Below are 27599 nucleotides of genomic sequence, written 5' to 3'. Positions count from 1 at the left end.
TGGATTTGTATACAATGAATGGGCATCGGGATGTGAGATTCTTGTGTAGTTTGCTATAGTAAATGACAGCAATGCCCTGTCTGCGATGCTTCGCAACATCATTGCAGAAAGTCTAGCATTTTTTTTTTCCTCCCTTTGTCCACGAGTTCCATTACATGGGTGACACTGACCAATAGAGGCACCTAATCCTTCTCATACACAGTGCTAAAAATGGCACAATAAAGGGACATGAAATGAAAGAAAGGAGTTACATTTACATTTAGCAGACTCTTATGTTCAAAGCAACTTACAATGGAGGAGGCAATCAGCAATTCAAAAAGAAAAGGCAATACACACAAGAAGTGCTAATTTCATTACATGAGTTATGGTACACTTTTATGACAATTAGAGATACATATATAATTTATGTGGCTTCCTGATAACCGAATTCACAGTGTAGACATCACATGACGATTGATCTCATAGTAGCATATTTGGTTCCTATAACACTTCAAGGTTTAGCTTTTAAACTTGCATTCATAGTATAGTACACTTTGGACCAGTTCTCTGTGTGCACAACATGATCTTCAGCAAAGATTAGTCTAAAATTTTAACTCTTTCTGTTGATAAAAGTTTTAGTCACTGGCTTTCAGAATTGAGAGTGGGCTTTCAGGACTTTAGTAAGTTAATAACTTAGCAACAAAATTGCTATATATTGTATGGCTTTGAATGGGTCACCATCTTGCAAAGTCTGTGAAAACGTAAAGGTAAGCTGCTTTAAAGTTTGTTAAATAATTCATAATGTTATCTCCAATAAATGGGAGGTATATGAGAATGTTCTTAAATTTTGATCAGTGTTCTCCACTGAATATGTATACTAAACCTTAACCTAACAGTCTACTAATACTCTAATAATGCACTTTTTTAATTTCATTCAAAACCCAATAATTCCTGTGTTATTTAAATATATTTAGATTTTACTCACTGTGAAATTTTGGTATATTGGAAAGAGCTGGATTCATAATATTCACCTTATCCCCTCCTTGCTTTTCAGAATGACCTATAAATTAATAAAATATGACTAGAAGGTTTTATTAGTTGTGATGCAGACCTCCCAACTTTGTGCGAGGAGAGGGAAAATATGAAGGGTTATAGAGCGAACAATCTCTCGATAATTAACAGGAGGATAAACAAAACATAAATTTGGATATTGCGTTTATTTGGACTACCACTCAAATATGCGTGAACCACGCAATTTTAATTAAAAGATAAATCTATGTGACACTCTGCCTCAGAGTTAATTATTCAGTGTTGTATAATAAAAATAAAGCCTATTAAACATGCCACACACTGTATTTCTCCATTAACAGTAAAATGAGCATGCATTGGGGACGTTTTAAATTCAGGGGATGCATGTTGAATTGTCTTTTCTGTTTTTCCATCCTTTTCAATGCTGGGTTATTAGACGTTTTTTTTTTTTTTTTTTGGAAATGTAGGACGTGTGTTTGTGCGTGTGCCTGTGTGCGTTTTATCTATATTGCAAATTAACTTGCATTTACATATAGGTGGAATAGAGGAGTACAAATACTCTTCATTTAATGTGGCAAATAATCATGAAGTCCCCGTAACAAACACAAAGTTGTAAATCTATGGCAGATCTTAATATTTGAATGTATTGTCAGTGTTAAAATGAAATGATGGCATGTTTGCATGTGGCCTGTGTTAATGATTTTACACGTCTTAGGGTTGCAGGTGGTGCTCACTACAGTTTATGAAAGCCATTTGATTTCATTTAGTATTATTCATGGCTCTCTGTCTGCCACACATCGTTTTATTTGTTTATTTTTTATCCCTACATTATTTTTTAGTTTCGCTGTCTGTAAGATATAATGGTGGCAAAGAGAGCTTAATCTGCTGTGATTTAAGAAAACACGAGCAATTACAAAAAACACCAACAAATTAAGAAAAGATCTTCATCTGTTTGACAGCACACGTGCGGAAAATCCTTACCTCGCATACACATTAAAAAACATGCTGCATTTTCACACACCGCACACAAATGTATAAAATATGCTGCATTTTCTCACAAAACTATTAAAAAGAAAGTGACAGATGCTGCTGTGCCATGACTATTGCTCAGTGAAGTTGTAGGTGATCATTAAAAGGTAAGATTTTTGTTTGTTTATTTTAACATCGTGATTCCTTTGTCCTTTGTATTTTATTAGCCTAAAGAACCATAACCTAAATAGCCAGGTTCGTCATGTTTTAGGATCCCCTTTAAACATTTCTAATGTGTTCAGTGCTATTTGAAGTGTTGTGAGAAAATTCTGCATGTTTTCGTAAATTATTTGCATTGTGAGAAAATACAGCGTGGTTTTTATTATTTTTTTATGTGTTTGCGGTGTGATGATTTGCAGCATGTGTGCTGTCAAACAAATGAAGAATTTTTTTTACATTTTCTGGCATTTTTTGTAGTTGCACGTGTTTTCTTTAAGAGCCCCTATTATGTGTTTTTGAAAGTGACCTCCTACGCAGTGTGTAACAGCTCTAAGTGAAATATATCTAGCTAAGGCTTAAATCTTAAAGTGTGCCATGTTTAAAACAATTGATTCATCTATAAAAGAGTTGACTCATAGTGGTTTGAATGAATTGTTGCTGTAACAAGTCTTTAGAAGTGTTACCGTGACGTTGATACAGAAGTCAAGCCCCGCCCAGTTGTTGCGCGTGCAGACCCGGGAAAATTGAAACCCTCTGACCTACCCACAAACATGGTAGAAAGAAAAAGAGGAGGACAAACACTGTAGCAGATCCAGGTTAAATCAAGTCATGAAAATGCTGTGCTCTGAAGTGTGAGGGAAAGTTAGTGTTATTTTCCCTACCCAAAAATGAGGCAGTGAACAGTCAGTGGTAGTTTGTTTTTGCAAAAGTACCTTAGCATTATAGCCCCAGCCTTGTACTGTGTTCCTGTCCATTTTTCTGACAAGTGCTATAGCAATCTACACGATTACAATGGGGGATTCGTCGGCTGTTTGTTGAAAGTAGGATCAGAAAAGACTATGGATGATTGGGATTTGTTCAGAGTTGACAGGAACTTTACAGTACACAGTTCATTGATCAGTTTCTTCCTTCATTTCACAAGTGTAAGTGTGATTAAAATGGTTGTATTATGTATTATGTATTTTAATTGTGGTTTGTTACTTGTAACTGCTTGTACTGTATCTTTTTTAACTCTTTATATTCTCATGTCACGTCTAAAGCCACGTTAAATACGTGACGCAAGCCTCATTGTTAACGGATTTAAACACGTTTTTGAGCTCGCGCTCTACTGCCGTTTGTCAGTGCTATGGCCACCGTCAGCTGTTCCTACATGTGAAGTGGTCAAATTTCAAAATAGTTCAGCTTTTGCCATTGTGTGGATTAATACTGAATGTGTGTCATGGTTAAAAATAAAGCAACATGATGGTGTTAACCTGCATTGCTTTAATGCACTTCTGCATTGGGCTCTGTGCACTCTGACTACTTCAAAGTTGTTGATAAGCCATGGTGGGCATTTATTTCTGTCTTGCGCTGAATGCAGTTGACCAAGCACAACAGACTGGCTCATCAGACAAATCAGTGCAGATTAGCATTGTGCTAATCGAATCATGTGGGCGTCATTGGGATAATTAGGTAAAAATAAATGCTTATTATAAGAAAATGAAAGTGTTTTTTGACCTTGCATGCATATCGGTCTCTTGTTGGAGACCACCAAAACCAAAATATGTTCCTTTTTAATGCATAATAGGGGCTCTTTAAATTGCTGCATGTTAAGCTCTCTCGGCCACTGTATGTTATAAGAATACACATAAAAATTATTTTTAAAAATAATGTTGTTTATTTATTTTTCTTTCTTTGTTTGTTTGTGTTAGGGGGCTATGCATTTTATTTTATGCAGAGTTCTTTGCCTAAATTAATTCAGAAGTGTGAACATTCTTCTCAACATTCAAAAAGGGAAGTGTACATTCAACAAACGCACATATTCAAACCACATGCATTAAATCAGTTAAATATAAAACACTTACAGAAACAAGAATGCTTACACCCTGAAAGCATTCCTAATGACCACAGCTTTCAACACTGCTTTAAAGAAAATAAAACAGACACAAATAATCGAGACAAAGTCGTGGTTTTAAGAGGTAGAGGTTTTATTGCGTAAAACATTGGGTGAAACTGTACTGCTTTAAAGACATTAGAACTTCTAAAAAGCAGATCGAAAAAAAAAAAACGACTTCTTGATAGTTCATCAGAACACTTTTTTTTTTTTTGTCAGACAGATGTATGACAATAAATAATGACCAAAATTCCTTAAATACAATAACAAGTCATCTACTTGTTAAAAGCATATTATAAGTAGCAATTTAACCTTCTACCCTTCTCCAAACCTCCTCTGATATAGAAATATTCTTCATTCAGGAATGTTGGACAGTATAATGTTCATGATCACATACTATAGAATATTATAGAGAAAAGAAAGAAAAAGTCTTTTTCACATCCCTAAAAGCACAATATTATAGACATCTAAAATTTGCAAGTGACTGTACTAGAAAAAAAAGACAGTTACAGACTCCTATGGAGAAATAAAGTTTGTTTGTTTTTTATCACAATAGTGTATGTATTTATATTTTTAATAGTATGGAAGATAACATGAACACATTAGCACCTGAAATTATGGAATGGTGGATCACTATACAGAAAAAAATTCAAGAAGTAAAATAAAACAAGTCTTCCAGTGTCACTAAAAGAATTATTGCCTGCTCAAAGCTTCAAATATGATCCAACATGACAAATTTACTAGAAAAATTAAATAAAAAGTGGAGTGGATGAATTGTATTTTTATTTGTTTATTTATCTATATTTTTTAATAACTTTATTTATTCTAATATATTTCAGTTGGAGTGTGCACATTCACATTCACACAAGGATAGCAAGCGATTGACAGTCACCAGAAAACACAGAAGTGCGTTAAAACCTCTAAAGCTCAATGCAGTCACAAAGTATGTCTTTAATTTTATATGCCCCCCCTGCCCTACACACACACACACACACACACACACATTTTAGTAGAGCTAATACAAATAGTTGTATTAAATTTAATTGTATCAACTCGATTTAAGGCAGTGAGAACTATCAAAATAAAAAGAATATGGAAAAAGCTCAGCAACAAAGAACAGACCACAAAAAAAAGTGTTATAGTGAATTAAAGATCAGTTGCTTGGAACCTCTACATTTTCTGTGAACCTGTAAAATCTCCATGCGCCACTTCTAGACCACTTCTATCATTTTTTTCCAACTCCACTTTATCTCTTCTCCTTTTTTTTCTTGAGATGTTGTGGTCTTAGGCCTCTGATAAGGGTTTATGTTTTTATTTACTGCTTAGAGAGGAGTGTGGCGGGTATTTGTGAGTCCTCTAAACTCCTCCCGTCGTGAATAGAGCAGCCGTAAGGCCCCGGGGTTTAAGTGCTGAGCTTCCCTGTGCTGAGCGGGAAGATATTGACTTTCTTAAAGTCTGGATCATTTCTGTTTATCACAAAACATTAATATCCACCCTCCCCCCCTCACCACCACCACCCATGCATCTCTAACCCCCTACCCATACTTATTTACCTTCTAACCCCTGCTAGCCTTCAATAAAAGGAAGTACAATGAAAGTTGATACACTTTATTTTGTTCTTTAAGAGGCTTGGTTTCATGGGATTCAAACTGCCTGTGTTGTTAATCTCTTCTAGTAGAGTAACATTCAGGACAACAGATGCATACAAAAATGGGTCATGGTGATGAGTGATTCAAACTTAGTAGAAAAAAAGGAATGAAAAACGGTCAGAATTGCACAGTTTGGTTTTTTAGGAGGGGGGGAATGAGCGAACAAAACAAACATCACGAATGCCAGCCTGAAGTTTCGATTAAACACAGGAAACATAGAACTGATTATCTATATACTTCATATCTACAGTGGCTTTCTCAAGAGCTCTACCGTATAAAAGGAAGTCCCACTGCGGTCAATAAACCCAACAGAAGTGCTACGCTTCCTTTGTATTATTCACACTTCACAAATAACACATTCATCCTCTTGGTTACATGTGGTCAGTATTTACTCAAAGTCCACCAGTTAGAAGGGAAGTGGACCTTCTTCAATGACAACGACATACTTGTTTATGATTAAGAAGTGCTTAATGCAAAGAAAACACATTTCATGTGTCTGCCATATCACTTTAAGTGATATACATTCTAAAATCTGCACAACAATAAAAATAAAAATCCATGGATTATTATACAATGTTACCTTTTTTTTCCATATTTTATTTTTCACAGGAGAAAGATGAGGACAGGAGGGAATGAGGGAGGCTGATGGGAAGTGCTACTAGTCGTCAGGCAGGTCTGAAGCTGACCCTTCTGCGGCCCGGCTGAACAGGCGACTAAGGTTTCTCTTGACGTGTTCTGAAAGAGTGAGGAGAGGTGGAATGGGAAGAGTGGGGGTGAATAGAAGCAGCGTGGGAGGGGGTTGAATTGATTTCCTCTGTGATGACAGCTCCAGTCAGGCTGGCACCAAACGCCCCAACCCCCCCCACTTCACCATCCACATCCCTCCGTCCGCTCGCTCCATCCCTGCGCGTCAGTGGCGCTGGGCAAATGGCCACTGGTGGTGTCATGTTCTTGAAGGGTGCGCTCAACAGCTTCCCTCAATCTTTCTTTCCCTTCCAACTGTCGCGAAATCGTTGGCGCGGATCGTTTTTCTGATAAAAGCATTATTTTTGGGACAAAAGTCACTCGGAGGAATTTAATGACAGTCTTTTTTTTAAACGTTGTCATTTTTCCTCTTCAGTAATGTCTCTTCAACGCTCAGTCCAGGCAACTCCTATAAGAGCTGCATATTTAGTTTCAGACTCATCAGAAATAGGGTTCAGGTTTCTCTACTTCATCATCTTTATCCTGTGCTTCACAGAACATTACTGAAGCTGAAGGGCTTTGATTATGGGAGTTTGTGAACCCCTAACTTATGGAATGCATGATTCTTTTTGGGGAAAGAGGAATTATTTTGACTAGCTTCATGTGTCTTTTAGAGTGATGCACTGGGAAGGCTTTCACAATGTGGTCACTTGAAGGTCCTAAAAATCCCTGGATCACATTTTCCTTCACTCAACAGAGCGAGGAGTATCACCAGAAACACATTCTGCTGTGCTAGACTGACCTGCAGAGGGATGATGATTCCCTTCCTCTGAGTTCCCGGAGATGTCAGAGTCTATGCGGGAGCGCTTGAAGCGCCGGTCGGGATACTGGCTGTTGTCAAAGGGCATGCGGTGAACGCACAGCACATGGGTCTTCAGGTTTCCTTTCTGAGAGGCGCTGTAGGGGCAGTAGCGACACTGGAATGGCCTCTGACCTCCGTGACCTGGAAATTAAACCAACAGCAATACAATCTTGTTGTTATCAAAATAATTCAACATTGCATGTTGCATTTGTTTACAGTCAACCCAAGATGGAGGTTTAACACCGGGTCTGCCAGAAACGACTAGAAAGGCCATAGCCATAGTTCAAATAAAACTGTGCAGAATTGAATTTTTGTCACATCATATTTACATTCAAGGCTTCAATTGAGATTTTAGCTTTGAATGCATATTATTTAATCCTATAATTATATACAAGTTAGTAGACCACCTCAAATGTGCGTACTTTAATTTGTACAGCTTGTAGGAGAGAAGTTTTTTCACAGCAGAGAAGATGTTGTTTATAAAAGTTTGTAAGAGACTGAAGTAAGCCTGCGTGTCCACCGACGTTTCACGTTTTATTTGCTTTGTGTGTTTTATGCTGAGCTCTCTCATTTTTCTCATGCAACATAAGGGGCCGATCACACCGAACGCACTTTTACATTCCAAAAATGTGAGAAGCACCACACTGCCTTTTTTTTTTTAATTGACAAGAAAAAAGCATGGTTCACTTTTTATGTCACTAGGCAAGGACTGAATCAGCTGAATTAGAGTGCTGCTGTTGATATTGTTATAAATTTAATATTTCATAATATTGTAGTATTCAAGATTTGTGAGTTATGCAACACCGGATAACTTAAAACAGCAACCACAAATCTCTCCTCTCATCAAAAATCTCCGTAGTTGTCTTGAAAACACAAACACTGCAGTCACCTCAACGGAAACCCCGCATCTGCTTTTATTTGATTGGAGAATGAAACAGACACGACTGATGTAAGTTTTTAAACTGCGAGCGCACTGCGTGGAACGGCAAAAAAGCAAGGCATAAGGGGCTCACCACACCGAACGCGCTTCTCCATTCTAAAATCGTGAGGCGCACCACAATTAGGTAAAAGCTTTTTATCTTGCTAGGCAATGACTTAATTAACAGTATATTGTACGCGAGTGTAGCTGTGGATATTGGTATATTTTAATATTTAATAATATATTGATATTCAAGATTTGACTTTTTTTCAATTGTAAACGCACAACACGCAAGGACAAACACATGAGGTGCAGCAGGCGGTAAAAATGCGAGGTGAGCAGGGTGCATAAGCAGTAAAACATTCAACAAAAGGTGCTTCTCAACACAAAAATCGCATTTGGTGTGATTGACCTCTAAGTGCACAGGGTGCAAAACGTCCACGCCTGTTAGTAAATCATTCAAAAAAGGTGCGTCTCAACGCAAAAAGCGTGCTCAGTTTGATCGGCCTCTTAAGTTGTTTTTTTTTTTTTTTCTGCCACAATGTTTATATTAGCAGAAAGTTGCTAGGCAACAGAGTCATGCATATGTGTTGTGCAATTTTAATGAATCAAAAATTAAACATGGGGTGACACGGTGGTGCAGTAGGTAGTGCTGTCGCCTCACAGCAAGAAGGTTGCTGGTTCGAGCCTAGGCTTGGTCAGTTGGTGTTTCTGTGTGGAGTTTGCATGTTCCACCTGCGTTCGAGTGGGTTTCCTCTGGGTGCTCCCGTTTCCACCACAGTCCAAAGACATGCGGTACAGGTGAATTGGGTTGGCTAAATTGTCCGTAATGTATGTGTGAATAAGTGTGTGTGGATGTTTCCCAGAGATAGGTTGTGGCTGGAAGGGCATCCACTGTGTAAAACATATGCTGGATAAGTTGGCGGTGCATTCCGCTGTGGCAACCCCAGATTATTAAAGGGACTAAGCCGAAAAGAAAATGAATGAATGAAAAATGAAACACACACACATTTAGAGCAAAAAATAAAAAATAAACGGTCAAAATGACCACCTCTGTAATTCTAGTGTTAATGGTGGGATTCATCAGTATGAATCAAAAGCATTTGCTCCATCTGACCGTGGACAATCTCCGCTGTTCAGATGAAGACATTTTCTTTGTGCTCAATCCTACAGAACTTTGAAAGTGCTCTTTTCAGCATAGAGCAAGTACAACTGTTTAAGAGATTGGATCTGATCATCGGTGCATTGTACACAATGGCCCTTAATAGCCCACACAAGTCTGTTTGAGGAATGCAGATTACGTGCCTATCATATCTGGCCCTCTTATCAGGCCCATCCACTTAGAGCAAAGCCAGGCACTTTCAGCTACGCGCTACTTTAGAACATTAATAACAGTACATTTGCTCTCCATTTTTCTCAATTCAATTTGAAAAGCACTAAATCAAATTAACATGGCGGTTTAAAATAGCAGCCGCGTTGGTGTGGAGAATGTAAAGCGGGTGCATTAAAGGTGTAGCCGCGACATAACGTGAAAAATGCACGCATCCTCAAAGTACCGTCGCCTGCTTGCGTATGCATGTGTGGCACACACAAAAAGAAGGATTTATACGCACTTTGTGTTTGGTTTTGGAGTCTCAGCGGCTTTCCAGTACTACAATGTCTGCTGAGGCCTCGCTACAAAGGGGATTGCTACAAGTTTTAGAGCTTTCGATGTTCCAGTTGTCTGATAAGGAGCCGGCGAAGCGCAATCCTGGCCGTTTCATTCATACGCATTTTAATTTCACACTCCCTTACATTGTGCTAAGTCTGAGAGGCAGCATATTCTCATGCCACTTTATACTTAGAATGAACTAGTGTCACCAAATGTAAGTCAGCTTTCTTTCCTTTTTCTTCTCCGCTATTTTTCTCTCTATCTCGTCTCTCTTTTCCTGAAGCAGGCAAACGCAGAAGGAGTTGGAAGTTGTCAACGACTGGTCCAACTGGCTAGGAAATGAGGCATTTTTCAATCTCATGCAAAGAGGAAATCTACATATCGTGTGCGTGGGATAAAAAGGAGGAGGAATATGGAGAGGAGAACACCGTGCTCACTGTGGCCATGACAGGACCGCAGGTAAATGATTAACAGGGCTCGGAGAGAAACACAAAAGAAGAAAGCCTATTGACATGTAACCTCCGTCACAGCTCTACGTATTCATCCCAAAAGCTTCCTCCAGTTTCCCATTTCAAAGTGAGATAATACTGCCCCTTCAGGGTGCCTATTTGGTGGTCAAAATAATTGGCAACAATGAATCATATTTGGAGAGGTGTTCTGTGGCAAGGCACATTTTTCTCATATCAAAAAAGAGCACACACATTGAGCCCGCTCTCCAAATGTTTCTCGTAATAGATGCCCGATTACTTTCGAAACTAATTGGGGCAATTTTGGCTTGTTGCTACTAGTTGCTAAATGACAAGGGAAGAAGAGACAGAGCTTGGGATTGTGTGTACAAAGATAACAGTGTGTCATGGTTTGTCAAAGCAGGTGTGTGTTCCTCAAATTCAGCTCTCTCGTTTTGTCACATTCCATCTGTTAAAATGTAACACAATTTTAACATTTCTGTAAATTGAATAGCTAATATTAAATACTAATTCATTATATTCTATAAATCATCATACATATATATGCCATAACGATGCTGAAACGATATACTGTGCAGCCCTTATATATATATAGAGGATATATCATGAATATTGTGTAAAATAGCATTAAAATAAAAAAATGTAATATAATTTTTTTTTTTTTTAAGTTAATGATATATAGTAAGTATGGGACGGCCCAGTGGCGCAGTAGGTAATGCAAGAACAGCAAGAAGGTCGTTGGGTTGCTGGTTCGAACCTCGGCTTAGTTGGCGTTTCTGTGTGGAGTTTGCATGTTCTCTCTGTGCTCGTGTGGGTGTCCTCCGGGTGCTCCGGTTTCCCCTACAGTCCAAAGACATGCTGTGCAGGTGAATTGGGTAGGCTAAATTGCCCGTTGTGTGTGTGTTTCCCAGAGATGGGTTGCGGCATATAGTATATATGAATATAGCAAATATAAGCTTATTTTTCAAACATTAAAACAATATAGCTTTTTTATAATAATACTGTGTTTTTTTATAATAATAATAATATTTTTGTAAATAAAAAAATACAATCATACATTTTTTAACAGTATTTACATAACACACCCACTAAATGTAACCGTGTAATAACAGTACAACTTTTTTTATTAATTATATAATTTTTTATATTATGTTATTATTTTAAACTATACTTTGTATTTATTACTTTAAATTAGACTTATAGTTTGATTGTAATTCCCTTATACTTTGCTGTTATCTGTCAAACTTCTAGGTTTACCCATTTGTCTGCAATACATTTTTAAGTTCTTAATCAATAAAAATATAACATTTAATACACTGTAAAACCTCATTTTCCTTAACACTCAGGTTAAGGAAACTCCAACTATTTGAGTAAACCAATTGCAACAAACCATTTACGTTCAAAAACTAATCCTAATGAGTACTGTAAACTTAATCCATTTGAGTAAATGAAGCAATTTGAGCACAGTAAAACCCAATAAATGAAGAGAACTCAAACCAACTGAGTACTGTAAAACCCTATAAGTTAAGGCAACTCAAACCGTCTGAGGAAACAGATTGCAACAAACCATTTGAGTTAAAAAAATCGAGTACTGTGAATTTGCTCCATTTAAGTTGAAGTAATGAAGTATTTAATTAACTTATTGCCTTCAACACTGAGTTCAAAACTCTTTTCATATGAGTAGAATTAACTTTCAGTCAATTTTGAGTTAACTAGTCTTTTGATAAGACTGATTGTTGGGTTTTACAGTGTATGTTCACTTAAACATTAATATATTTGAATTGGTATAGGTTAGAATAATTATATTGTGTGTATATATGTATATATGTATATACATATATACATATATACATATATTATTAGGCTGACTAACAGGACATTGTTTCTCCTATATTTTTATGTTTTATTTTCATCTGAAACTTCAAAGCAACAATGTAATGCTTTCTTCACCTTAATATGTTTATTATATATTAAATTTGCTAATTTAATTTTACGCAGACACTAAAATCATTGTCATTTCTATTTGACCTGCTTGTGTTTAACGTTTTCTTTTTATATATTCGATAAATCTGACAAAATATCTCAAATAAAAGTCTATATGTGTGTGTTGCATAATCATTATGCGTCTCAGCAGTACAGGCGTCTCTTTCTTTTTCTTTCTTGTTCCCTCTTTCAATCATTCCTCTCTTCAAAGCTCTCTGGTGATTCACATCTACTGCAGCTGAGGTGACATCAACTAGTATGAAGAATTTTATTTCTCCATTCTCCCTCTCTTTCTCTTCGCTATGTGTCAATCCTTCCCACATTTCTTCACTCTCTTTCCTGAAACTGAGTCCTGTGTGAGTAAAAATTCCAATGTAGTTGTTACCAATGGCCAATAAATCTTGGGAATGCTTTGCGGCCAAAAACCACACAAGAGGACATTTTCAGCTCTATACATACAGTACTGTACAAAGCTTTGCAAGACAACATATGGAACTGACAAGTAGTTCTTTTTTTATCATTTTCACCCATTTTCTCGCTCTTTCCATCATTTTCTAACATTGTCTCAAAATAGAGAGAGAAAAAGAGAGCAAGAAGAGTTCTATTATTTTCATCAGTGTGCCATTATCACGCCTGCCTAATTAACCCCTGAAGGCCTCATATGTGAAGATCAGAGGGCGAAGGAGGAGGAGGGAGAAGAGACGACAACACCCACTTCCTGAAAATTCCCCAATATCACTCCATCATTGTCCTTCCCACAGTCCATCATGCCATAATTAAAACAAAACGATCCCATTTATTTATTCTGTTCACTCATACAGTACATTGAATCTTACAGTATAAACTATCTTTACCATCATAGTTTCAATATAAAAATGCTAGGCTGTGTGTGGATTTTTTTTTTTTTTTTTTTTTTTTTTTTGCAATAGCCAAAAACAGATTGGATCAAATTATCTATTTTTATTTTATGGCAAAAAAAAAAAAAAAACTAATAAAAAATAATCATCAAAAATATGTAATCAAAAATAACAAGAATATCAAGTAAAGATGCATGATGTTCCATGACGATATTTCTGTATAAAATTCTGTATAGTTCTGTCAGATTCTTGAATCTGATTGGCTGATAGCTGTGTGATATTCTGCAAATAACAGCACAAGTCCAGCCTCTTCACCCTTCACCCTTGTGTATTACTCTGCCCAGGACACTCTACAGTTTTACACATATTGCTTCTGCAACATAATGTATTTTGAGGCTTCTTTAGTCGAGAATGTAGCTGTTTAGTTTGGAACTATGCAGTTTATATATATATATATATATATATATATATATATATATATATATATATATATATATATATATATATATATATATATATATATATATATATATATATAAAGATAGTCCTTATATTAAAATACTTATAATTCCAGAGATTCAGTGCACCAGCCGCCATCAGCCTGTCTGTGCAGACCAAAGAAAGTGACGGTTGACGTTCCGCCACAAGATGGCGACAGAGACATAATAATAAGTCCTGAGGGGAGGGAAAAAGTCAGCGTTTTCTCAGCGCGAGTTTCAAACTACAGCAGAACAAATCATAATAAAACAGGTAAGTGACATTCTAAGTCGATCTCTCTTTTTAGTATGCTGTATCTCTCTTTAGTGTTTGTTTTACTTTTGCTTGTTCAGGGTTAATTGTGATATCCTGATTGCAACATAAAAACACTGGCAAATCTCTGGCATTTCATCTCGTTCAGTCTTATAATCTTAAAATATGAGCAAAAATCACCTGTTTTTATCATCACTTTAGGCATTAAGCTAGAGAATTATTTAAGAACTAGCTCTAAAATGATGTTTGTGAAGTAGCAACAGTTTCTGCTGTTCTGACATGAGCTGCAGATGTGAATGAATGGCGGAAGAAAGTAGTTCCGCATACAAAAGAGTTTTTGAGACTCCATGTTTGATTTTCTTTTTCATACACACAATTATGCTGTCAAACTGTTGTATAAATGCAAAAACACACTCGTAGCAGTGCGATATGGCTGTATATCAGCACTGGTGGGGGGCACTAAAGCATTAGGCCTGTGGCCTCAAGCCAACACATACCTCATATAAATATTAGTAATGTGCAATGCTAAATACTTCATTTAGACAACTTCATTGGCTATTTTCTCAGTATTTAGATTTTTCTAACCTCCAGATTGCAGATTTTCAAATGTTGTATTGTACAAATCAATGGAAAGCTTATTTATTTATCATTTAGATGATTCATAAATCACGATTTCCCAAAAATTTACATTTGTGACTTGTTTTGTGACTACAGTCATATTAAGTCAAATTACACTTTCTGGGTTAAAAAATCTATTGAATATTAAATACAATAGTCCATTTTTAGTCCATATTTGACCCAAAATTGGGTTGAAAAAAAACAACAATTATTTCAGTTTAGTCTGTATCCATTTTCCTTTATCTAGCCTTTCTGAAGACATGTCTAATGCTCCCTCTTGTGGCGCCTCCTCTTAAATTCTCTATTTCATTCTGCTTTTCTTATCTCACCATTCACACGCATACAGTCTAAAAGATATCAAACACGATGCGTTTGAACAGTATACGATTGTGGAAAGCATGCAAACACATCCTCTCTCTCTCATGCACATACGCATATGCAGACATGGAGGTGCCTTGGCATGTAATCAAAATCAGTCTTATATAAATTCCATCTGATGCCAGAGCCACCATCTGTGAAAGAGTGCTGCCTCTCACCTCTGTCTGTCTGTGAGAAGTCGCCCTCTCCAACGCTCAGCAACAAAGACTGTGCGTATGTGTGTGTGTGTGACAGAGAAAGAGCGGGAGAAGGGTGTTGAGGAGGAAAAATGATTAATTTGCAGAATGCTTGTGATTTGCTCATATATTATTATAACAGCTCATCAGCACATGACGAATCCCTTGCCCCACGCAGCAGAAAGAACCTGCAGGGCTTCAGCACTTTTACTGTGTGTGTGTTTACACACTCAAGCATGTGTCCCTGTGTATGTGTGGCATGTCTTTGAAAAATAATAGCTCATGAGCATGTCATGAATGCCTGTTTCTGCATGTGTGTGTGTGTGTGTGGCTTTGTGTGGGGGAAATACTGCATGTGCACTGTGTGTGTTTTGTTCTGTGTGTGTGTGTTTTTTGTGTGTGTGTGTGCGTGTGTGTGTGTGTGTGTGTGTGTGTGTGTGTGTATAGGCTGGCACCTGACAGACTGCAGAGACTCTAATGACTTTCAGATGCTCACCGTGAGTAACTCCAGCTTGAGAACAAGTAAGATTGGAGTATTGAAGGAGAGAGAGAGAGAGAGACTTCCGCTCTGTGGGTGATTAAGGGTATAAATGCTCATATCCTTTCAACTCGCACTGCAAATATGAATGAGGTCACCTGAGTTAAACACTTCCGTTTGGTGTCAGTATCACATGTGAAAGAGTATGTTATGGTTTTCAGAACAAACGAGAAGCTAATACAGAGCGACTTTTGTTTTAGATACAATATTTTTTTGTTTTTAAGTCAGGAATGAAAACAGATTAAAAAAAACTGTAACAATAATTGTGTTTTGGAACTTTTTGGACAATTGGATCTCACTAAAAGTCCCTTTTTTGTTCCTAAATTATATTTGTTGTTTTTTTCAGGTTTTTTTTTTTTGCATTTGCATTTGCATTATACTGTAAGATATACGTAGGTCCACACGGAATCTGTGCATGCAGAAATCTGCTGATTTTAAACCCATTATTGAGTCTATATTTTTACTTGTGTAAATGTGTGTACATTTATATTTAATCAGTTTTTAAATGAATTTCAATAATATTATTGACTTAATGCTCATTTGATTTATTTACAATACAGTTTGCAAAGTAATATTTTCTGTCTTTTTGTAGATATGAGTGTTTAACTTTGTTTACCAAATAAATGGATCAAAGTGGGTTTGCATTACAAACATTAAATAAAACTTAAAAAGATATACATTTTTATTTCATATATTAAGCTTTTATATGCTATACTCCCAAAATCATCCTGCATAAATTTGCAGATGTTTTTTTTACAACATTCTGCACAGAAATAGCATAAAATGTCCACAGATTTGATCTGGCCCTAGCTTAAGGTAGGGGATATTGTCGCCTAAATTTTTCTTAACTTGAAAACATGTTCTAGTTGCATTTATAAGTTGACTGGAAGTTGTCAAAACCAAAATTGTCAACGATTCAAATTGTCTTTATACAGTATGCATGTATGCATCTAGTGACTGATCCCAGCCCGATAGCAAAGTATGCATATTTGATTGCAGTCATTCCTTTTTTGTATTTTTGTTTCTCAATAATTCAATGTTTTTGAAAAAATTCACCTGCGGCTTGATATACCAGATCGGAGAGATTCCCCTCTTCCAAGTGGAGAGGAGTTATAAACAGATACATGATATCTACCAATTTCTGCTTCCTGTAGTGACACAATGTTTGCATACTTTATCACAGACGCAGTAGATTAGATGCTTTATTTGTCAGATGCACAGCATCTTCAGATCTTTTCATGAAGCAACAGATACAAATAAATGCAATGTTCACAGGAATAAAGTTCAACATTGGACTGTACCATTTACATATCAATAAAGTGTGTCTACTGTAAATATTAGGGATTTGTGTATTAGCCTCTGATGTTTATTAGCCAATATTGGATGAATTTAAAGCTATTGGCTTATCGCTGTAAAAGAAAATGCAGATACCGATAATATATTAATTACGTGGAGGAAATGACTTCCATGTCTTTTAAATTCATTCATTTATTTTTCTTCGCTTTAGTTCCTTTATACATAAGGGGTCACCACAGCGTAATCAACCGCCTACGTATCAAGCATATGTTTTACACAGTAGATATCCTTTTAGCTGCAACCCAGCACTGGGAAACATCTATACACACTCATTCACATACACTATGGCCAATTTAGTTTATTCAGTTCACCCATAGCGCATGTCTTTTGACTGTGGGGGAAACTGGAACATCTGGAGAAAAGCCACCCGAATATGCAAACTCTACACAGAAATGCCAACTAAGAGTCACTGAGACATTTTTTTTTATTTATTTTTTATTTTATTTTTTATTAATTTTTTTCTCAGAGCAAAATTCTTCACAAAACAAATCATTAAATACTTACAAAAATAAATATTATCTGCACAAAATATCACAGCTTCATCTAATATGTAAAAGAAAAAAGTGAGTAAAGAAACTGGTTTACACTATGTTCAAGTGTTGGCACAAAATATGTGGCTATAGTTTTGGTTAAAATTTCTTGAACGATGGAAGGGACTGCATTAGTAAGTCAATATTTTTTTCTAGTGCAGCACAATTTATCATTATATACAGATATAGCAATTGTACTGACTTTATTTTTGTACATTTATTAAATAAATGTTATATTATGGTGGCGCAGTAGGTAGTGCCGTCGCCTCATGGCAAGAAGGTCACTAGTTCGAGCCTCGGCTGGGTCAGTTGGCATTTCTGTCTTGAGTTTGCATGTTCTTCCCACATTCGCATGGGTTTTCTCGGGGTGCTCCAGTTTCCCCCACAAGTCCAAATACATGCAGTACAGGTGAATTGGGTAAGCAAAATTGTCTAAAGTGTATGTGTGTGAATGAGTGTGTGGATGTTTCCCAGAGATGGGTTGCAGCTGAAAGGGCATCCGCTGCATAAAAAAAAACAAATGCTGGATAAGTTGAGGGTCCATTTCACTGTAGTGACCCCAGATTAATAAAGGGACTAAGCTGAAAAGAAAATTAATAAATGTATGTTATATTATGTGTCTAATAAAATTTACCGTTAAAAAATTACCTTATTATTATTATCTTAACTTGTGCCACTCTTAAAATGTTAAAAAAGTTGAATGTTAAATGAATACAATCTATCTTTAGTAAAAGTAATTTAATTGAACAAAAAAGATAGTATTGTATATTAGTTGACCAATATATATATATATATATATATATATATATATATATATATATATATATATATATATATATATATATATATATATATATATATATATATATATATATATATATACTGAAAAAAATATGGGTGGTTTTAAACAATTTAATTGTGTTGAATTTAAACTAACAAATTAAGTTGAACATTATTCAATTTAATTTGTTTGTTTAAATTCAACACAAATAAATTGTTTGCAACTTATTGAAATTATGAAGTGAGTTTGATGAGTAGAGTAGAATTGAGAAGAAACATGCATTTATAATTATGCTATTATATTGTGCATTGTAGCATTTGATTTACAAAATGTGCATGAAAATTGTCTTAAATTAATTGTCAGAACTACATGACACCATAGCCTGACTATCGTTACATGATAAGATTTTTACTGATAAAAAAAACATAAAGCTAAGACGAAACATAAACATGAAACACATGATTATTGGTCAATCATGGAAATGAGAATTAATTAATTTTAGTGACAAAAGTCTACAGAATTTAAACACACTATCTAACCCCCATCCAACATTCACTTCTAATTTGCATCTGCATCAAACACACCTGATGATTCCCTCACTTGTTGCCATCTACTGGCGTAATGATAAAACCTCCAGATGGAGTTACTATGACTACCTGACTAAAATCAGCAACAAAAGACCCACAGTGTTGCTGGACTCAACCATTTGAGTTTTCTAAGTGTTAAACGCATAACTGTGGGGAGTCAACTGGCCTAAAGTTCACCTTGGTCTGACTCACACTCTATATTCAGCCTGAATGCCATATTGATTTCAGAACTTATTTGAACAACATGCCCGTAATATGTTTCTGTAAGCAAAACTAAGTCTGGGTAGAAAATACTACATATATTACATACATACAGACTCACTATATTTCAAAGAACATCTATAATGAAGCTGTATCTATAGGGATTACATAAAGCCATGCATGTGAATGATTCTGAGCCCCTTTTTTCATTTACGTGCAGCATTTGTTGCATATTCATGTCTAATATCTGAGCGGAAACTTTTGGTGTCTGCCTGCTTGAGTGTCACCTATATGGAAGAGAAAGAAAAGATAAAGAAAAACAGAGGGAGTGTGTGTCTGGGGAGAACGCAAGCCACAGAAGGTGTGAGCAGTAAAAAGTGATGTACCATCTGTCGGCCAGTAATAACCTGCGTGTTGTAAAGGCTGGGAGATTACTCAGCAAAGAGAGCTTCCAAACACCCAAATCCCTCCGCAACGTTAGTGCGCCACGCACTATCTCTCCCCACCTGCTCCCAAAAAACCCTGCTGAGGAAGATTCCACACTAAAACCCACATCACACACCTTCAGATCCACTCGCTCTGATATGGTAAACACAAAGACACCAGGCGAGCAGTACATCTTTACACCTGCACTGTTCTCAATAATAATCCATCACAGTCAGGCTCTTTCATTATAAAGTTTAAATGCATTCGTATGAATATCAAGAGATTTGCATACAGAAATAAAAAGCAACTGTTTGGATTGCTAACGAGCCTCTAGTCAACCGAACGGATATTTCCTAGACTGAAATGAAGAGCACTAAATGGAAATCAGGACATATTTTGGAGAACTGCATGATGTTGTAGTCTGGCTCTCTGGGATTTAAAAAATAAATATATAAAAACATGGAAAAACTTGGATTTGGCGCTCTGTGTGTGTGTTTCAAAAGCAAACTCTAAAAGCTCCACAGGGGAAGCAGCTCCCATGTTAAACACTGAACTAGATTACAAACTTCTGCAGCAGTTGTACCTCTTAATACGCTCTGTTTTTTCGCCTATACATATCCCAGTCTGCCTGCCACTATATCTCTTTTCAATCTTCCTTCCTTGGCTTCATCTCCCTCTCTTTTCTGAACAAATGGAATTCTTTGAAGTGTTCCAGAGCGTTTGGTTTTGTTTTTCCACACGGACATGTCTGAGTAACAGTGTGCAGAAAGTTTCACTGAAGGATTTTTGGGATAATATACCGCTTCCTTCACTGACAGTGCATGAGAGGTGCTGGCGAGGGCCCGAACGGAGCGTGCCGATTGGTCAAGAGTTAGAAAGGCTCATGGGTAAAAGGCAGTATATACATCATGTGATGAGAGCGATGTGTCAGGCGGTCTGTGTGTGGGTATCTGTGTGGCCAGGGGAGGAAGAGTTCATGAGTACTCATCTGCAGTACTGCTCACTTCTCTCCTTCCCTTTCTCCCTATAGAGCATATTGCTGCACATTCTAGTGCTGAGCTGTCACGCCAGACACATAATAAATGTCTATGAGTGTGTGCGAGAGTGTGTGTGTGTGCTTTTGTGAAGAAGGGAAAAAAGAGACCATCCCGTACCTGACTAGTTTCTATCTTAAAGTGGTCATATTGAAGTAAAACGGCCATTACAAAAAGTACTAGCGCAGCTGAGTGATGGTATCAGCACATTACTACGCAACAGAGAGCCGGGATAATCGCAACACTCAATATATAGAAAGCTGTTGATATATTTAAGCTGAAAAATGTATGACTGCATCAGAAAGAAAGAAAGAAAGAAAGAAAGAAAGAAAGAAAGAAAGAAAGAAAGAAAGAAAGAAAGAAAAAAAGAAAGAAAGAAAGAAAGAAAGAAAGACAGAAAGAAAGAAAGAAAGAAAGAAATGGTCTAACTGTGAAAATAATAGCTGTTTCTCATGAAGAAAACAGAAATGTACGCTACATATTTGGCATACATGATCTTATAACAGTATAAATTAGGGTTTGATTAGTTTGTGTGCTTTGTGTTTACAAGTCAATTTGTGGCAATTCTATAATTAAATAAGAAAACACACACACACACACACACACACACACACGGCTAGTGTCTGAGCATGTGTTTTCTAACACATCGAATATGATTATTGTGAAGCATTTTCATTTGTTCCATTCGTCACTGCACTGTTATAGTGAAACTGCATGTAGTGCAATTCTAATTTAATAGTATCTGTTTCATGTAAATTAATGTTTATTTGGTAAACATATTAGAAAATGTCAATGTTTTAGGCCAACTTAAAAAAATCAGCTAAAATATCTTAAAGTGAACACATTAATCTTCTCTACCACAAACACAACTGCATGATTATGGTATTTTCATCGTCGTGTACTATGGTATCATCACCAGCATGGCTTTATGAATAAATGAATCAATAAATAATAGAATGTTTCCAGATATTGCACTGTATAAGAAAATCCTGGTTGCCTTAAATTTTAAAGCTGAATCAAATTAAACTTATGAGTAGGCCCACACAAAATCTGCACAGGCAGAAACCCGCAGATTTTTAGCCCAACACTGAGACTATTTATTTACTTCTGTAAATGTGTGTAAATGTATACTTATTCAGTATTTATATTAATTTCAGTAATAATATTGACAAATATAAAAATATCCATTTGTTTTATTTACAATACAGTCCGTAAAGTAATATTTTCTGTCTTTTAGTAGATATTTAAGAGACTTGCTTTTTTATACCAAATAAGTGGATCTTATTGGATTTGCATTGTAAACATTAAATATTAGTTAAAAATTTATTATTTTTATTTTTTTTTGTCAAAATATACCCCAAAATCATTCTGCATAAATCCACAGATTTTTGTTAAAAACATCTTTGCAGAAATAGCAAAAGTCTGTCCATTACACTCTTATATTATGTTAAACTGACTTGTGTAACTTAAAAAGTTAAGTTATAACATGATTAACTTTAAGTTAGGATTAATTTATTATATATATATATAATATAAAATACATTAGTCAACAAAAGTTGTGTGGATATGTTGATGGTGGAGAATGTGGTGTGGGTGTGTGTATGTGTTTCTGTGTGGGCTGTGAACCTGGACCAAAAAAAAAGAAAAGCCTATGTTGCACAGGTAAAGTTTTGATAAAAACAACAGTACACAAAATGGGTCAAAATGATCTATTTGGATGAGCTTTTAGGTGATGTATAACTTTTAATTTAATAAAAAAATAAAAAAACAACAACACACGAGTCTTGACTATTTTTGTGGTCATATATACATTTACAGTGCTCAGCATATATGAGTACACCTACATCTTTTACATTAATATTTTTAATTGGAAGCTATACAATATTATATCTGAGCCTATACATTAGATTAGTCCATACTGAACCCAAATCTGGAGGTTATCTAGTAAAATAACTTACGATAATGGTCCAAAAACACCTAAATTTATATGTTATAGAAAAATATTAAATACAAATTTAAAAAGGATGACAAATCAAGAGAAGTAAAAAAAAAAAAAAAAAGGAAAAATTTAATTGACATTTTGTAGGTTGTCATTTATTTTTGCAATATTTAGCTTGAATTTAATTGTATTATCTTTACTAAAATACATGGCCCATATTCACTGGGAAATGAATAAACATATTTTCAAAAAGAGGTGTACTTAAGCTGAGCACTATATATATATATATATATATATATATATATATATATATATATATATATATATATATATATATATATATATATATATATATATACATATGGATCTCCATCCAACACTGTATCTTAAGGTGTTCTTCTGTTGGCTACAACATGATCCATGTCTTTTTAATGGCTGGCTATAAGGAGCAGGACCAAACGGCACTACCAGACCTCCAACAGGACTAAGTGCTCAGCTATCAATGACATTTCCAGTCAGCTTTTACATACATAAACCGATACTGATACTATTCCCATGCAGACACAGAAATATCAATAAAGGACAGCTCAATGCAGACATATTATGTGATTGTTTGCATGCACGCTATACCTGGAAGTAGACTTAAAATCGAATAGAATCTCTCGCTCTCTGGTTACAACTCGAACAAACAATTCGTTCTCTTCAATTTCTCCTCTCCGCCTCCATCTTCCTTTCCTTTTAATTTTGTCCCCAGGACCTATTTGTCTGGTGTAAGAGAAATCCCTCTGTTCTGAGGAGTCAGTGGAGAAGGGTTTGGCAGGGGGGGTGAGGGGTTTGAGGGCCAGGAAGGGCCACCTCCAAATAAGTTCCATTAATCACCCAACACACTCTAATGTAACTAATATTTTACAATTAGAGGAGACAAGACGGAGCTCCGAGCCATCTATCTCTCTTATACCACATGATCATCGATTCATAAGACCCTGCCTGAGAGCTGAGCAAACACACACACACACACACACACACACACACACACACACACGCTCTTGTTAAGTTGCATGAGAGCGTATGTGCTCGCCGATGATGAGCATTATGACACGGTGTGTATCCAGACGCACAGAGAGCACTCCAATGGTGACAGATGACTGTTGTCTGCGTGCGTGTAAATGAGAGAGGAAGAGTGCGCAAAAATGTGTAAAAACGTGAAAAGGCTGTCAAAGAACGTCTGATAAGATTGATTACGGATTGACTGCAGATTGAAAATGGAAATAGAGTGCAATTCTCTGCGCAGACGACGTCTTTCGCTTTAAAAAATCATTTAGTTGGCCCTAACGACGACATGTGCTAGTGCTAAAAGGCTGTAGTCTGTGTGACTAGCTCAATGGCAGAACAAAAATATAAAGGTTTGAGTATTAAAATGTGCGCCACAAGCCTGCACACCATTTCAGTGAAGATTTATCCATTTTTTAAAGGTATTGTAATCTTGAATCTGCTAGTGTTAAGAGATCACAGAACAGTAAAAGGCCTCCACTGTTATAAGTTGGGGTGTAGCGCCATCTGGTGGCGTCAATGAAGAATTGCATGCGCTATAGTGTGCAGCCTGCATGCAGGACAAATGAAAGCCAGCTGAACAAATGAGAGAGAAGAGAGGTTCAAGCGCAGGTCACCATCTGCCTGGCTACAAGTGCTGGCACACAGTAACCCAGCAGCACTGCCTTCTGAAACACAGCAGCTTCATACACACTCTTACACAATATAACACCAGTGGAATACGATGAGACGGAGAGATGCAAACTGTGAATACTTTTTTTTACAGTAAGACTGAAATTTGCTTATATATATCATATATATCCTTATTCCTATTCTTAGTGTATATCTATCTTGAAACTTTTGTGTAGTGACTGGAGTTAGCATACTCATATTATATATCATATATATATATATATATATTCCAAAGAAAAAATGGTCGATACATAAAAATATAGAACAACAATTGAAATTACTTAAAATAAATAAATGAATAAATAAAACAGCGTAAGCTAGGCTTTTTTTGTGGTTTGAAACGGTTTTTAAGAAGTTGCTGATTTAAATGTTTAATATTTTTTCCCATTTTTTTTAATTATTATAAGTATTTATACACTACATGAAGTATGATAAAAATTCAGACACAAACTATAACCAAGACCATTACAATAAGTGCAAAAACCCCATTCATAATAATAAAACAATAACATTAAAATTAAAGTGACAATAATTAAAATAAAATAAAATATAACAGGACTAAAAAAAAATAAATTAAAAAAATGGAACGCAATCATTGACTACAGTGAGGGATCAGTACCAGACAAAAATCCTCCATGAAATCTGACATCGTCATTTCTTTTGATATTAATTTACATTAGAGAATTTTTAATGTTTCCATTTCTAATAAAAATAAATAGTATTTTGATACACTGTAAAAAATGCAGGGTTCCACAGTCCACACAATAAGTTATTAAGTTAACACTTTTAACAAATTTTTGTGGATTGAACATAACAAGAAAGTTTTCCCAATTAAATCTCAAGAATTTTGTTGTTTCAGCTTATTTTAAATAAGTAGTTTGAACTAGTATATATATTTGAGTGTATAGTTCGCAAACGTCTGTATATGAAGATGTAAAAATTACCTTTCATTACAATATACTTAAACAACATACTCAAATGTTTTTCGTTTTTTTTTGCCTGTAATTAACATTTCTTTGCCCAAATAACATGTCACTAACATCATACCAAAATTTAAGAGAGACTTCACAGTTATAGAAAAGATGAGATAAGTCTTGCTCGTGTATATTACAAAATGTGCAAGTATTGTCAACATCCGTGAATTTAGGTAAAGCCAAGAGAAAATTTTGTAAAGTATTTTAAAATGCACCTCTTTAACTTTATTTAAGAGGCGAAATTTAAAGGGCAATGTAGCTTTCCACTTAATATCAATAATTTTTGCAATTCAATAGCATTTTCCTCTAGGAGATATTTTGTGTCCAGATTGCAAAATTGTACATTTTTATTATTATTATTATTATTATTATTATTATTATTATTATTATATGATTGAGAAATTATGTCAAAACCATCAATTTTTAATTCTGGAAGTATCTTTTCAATTTTTCAAATGCTTAATCAAATTAACTGAAATGAAATTAAGTAATTTCAACTTACAGTACTTTAAACTGACTTTTATATCAGTTATACCATAACATGTCTAATAATTAACAAATATGCCACAAATAAAACAAATTTCTTCAATGCTTCACGGGCCTCTGCGGCTCGCAGACAGAAGAAGAAGGGGGAGGCAGGAAAATGAAACGGTTACTTTCTCAGGATGTGAGTTTTATTAGGTCCAGGCCTTTCTCCATCTGGTCTAGTGTAGCTGATCCGTTTAAAAATTAGTCAGGCATTGACCTCAGACACCTCCCCTCACTGGGGTCCTGACGGCAGGTTAACACAAATATGGATCCCATCAGACTAAAGCAGATCGGGTTTCCCTCCGCCGAGACCCCGCTAACTCACAGGAAAAGGTTAAGAAAAACATGAAATACAGACCTATAATGGGAAAATGTTCTCTCGGTCTGCTGTGCATGTGTGTGTGTGTGTGAGGGTGGTTTTCATGTGGTCTTATCTCTCTGAGGTATTGACACAACAGGCCCACAAAAGGGTGTCAGTTATCACTTGTCATTGGCCTGAGATGAGAGTGTGTGACGGGACAAATCCCTCTAAAAGAGAGAAACGTCCTTGAGGAGCCTGTTTTCTGCTTATATGTGCTCGTCTAAGATTATATAATAATATAATGACAGAACCTGCATGTACAGTTGAAGTCAGAATTATTACACCCCCCCTAAAAAATGTATATTTCCCAAATGATGTTTAACAGGGCAAGGAAATTTTCACAGTATGTCTGATAATATTTTTTCTTCTGGAGAAAGTCTTATTTGTTTTATTTCAGCTTGAATAAAAGTAGTTTTTAATTTTTATAAACCATTTTAAGGTCAAAACTATTAGCCCCTTAAAGCTATATATTTTTGATATATTTTTATATAGCTTATATATTTCAGCTATATATTTTTGATAACTTTTTTTATTAACAGAACAAACATAGTAAAATATTATTTACTGTCATTATGGCAAAGATAGAAATGAGCTATAAAAATATTACGTTTACAAATGTGTTGAAAAAAATCTTCTTTCCGCTAAACAGAAATTGGGGGAAAAATAAACAGAGTGAGTAATAATTCAGGAGATTTAATCATTTTGACTTCAACTGTATCTGCTTATTGTATCTGGATCACATGACTGTAGAAAGTCAAAAAAATAGGGTCATTGAGGCACACTCATGTTTACATTTGTGCTTGGAATGTGAGTTCTACTATTCTTGTTTTAATTATTAATCAATCAATTGATGAATCATTAACCCAATAATGTGAGATGTGCCTGGTGCACTGGCACATTGTCAACAGCAGGGTGTGCAATGGCATCCAAAATGCAAAGATCTTTCGCCAAATGAAAATAGGTCCCACTTTATATTACAGTATATGTACTTGCATATAAATCATTTGGTACAGTACACTTATTGTGTTCTCATATTGTACACACATTTCTTTTGTATTGTGTTTACAGTTAACACTACTTGTACCTATGTAAACATAGCTAGATGTATATACATTCATAATTACACATTGACCCATTGTAGCTTACTCTGTTTGTAAACCTGCATATACCTCCTAACCTTACCCGCTTCACACCTATATAGCATTGTGTTTATATATTTTTTATCTATAGGGTGTGTTCTGTAACACAGTATTTTTATTATCATTCATTCATTCATTTATTTATTTTTTAATTTTTTTATTTTTATTTATTTATTTATTTATTTATTTATTTATTTATTTATTTATTTATTTATTTAAGTACACATTAGTTGAGGTCATTAATGTAAAGTAGGACCGGAACATATATTTACTGTAAATAAACTGGCCAATTAAATCAAATACCAAAATACCAAATATGAATTCCAAGGAAAAATAAGTTTTTAATGGTGGATGAAAGTGTGAGGTACTATAAGAAGTGGTAAGTACCTAAACAATTAAAGTACCCACATTATGGCTTTT

The 27599-nt window shown here is 35.4% G+C and overlaps 1 protein-coding gene and 1 long non-coding RNA gene across 7 annotated transcripts in view; one reads left to right on the top strand and one right to left on the bottom strand.

The window, feature by feature from the left end:
- Positions 1–4141: 4141 nt before the first annotated feature.
- znf536 (zinc finger protein 536) overlaps positions 4142–27599 on the bottom strand; it is a 496275-nt gene continuing 472817 nt past the window's right edge. For all 6 annotated transcript variants that reach the window (XM_073907215.1, XM_073907216.1, XM_009303408.5 and 3 more), the window contains one exon: positions 4142–7405. In XM_073907215.1, coding sequence (XP_073763316.1) covers positions 7149–7405 — 257 coding nt within the window. In that variant the 3' untranslated portion in view covers positions 4142–7148. The remainder of the gene's footprint in view (positions 7406–27599) is intronic.
- LOC141375119 (uncharacterized) lies at positions 10118–16933 on the top strand. Its single transcript, XR_012382633.1, has 3 exons — positions 10118–10293; positions 13716–13891; positions 15511–16933. It is a non-coding gene; the product is annotated as an uncharacterized lncRNA (long non-coding RNA).

Source organism: Danio rerio, chromosome 7 (assembly GCF_049306965.1).
Source record: "Danio rerio strain Tuebingen ecotype United States chromosome 7, GRCz12tu, whole genome shotgun sequence".
Lineage (NCBI taxonomy): Eukaryota > Metazoa > Chordata > Actinopteri > Cypriniformes > Danionidae > Danio > Danio rerio.
Note: the sequence above shows the minus strand (reverse complement) of the source record. Positions and strands in the feature narration are given on the sequence as shown.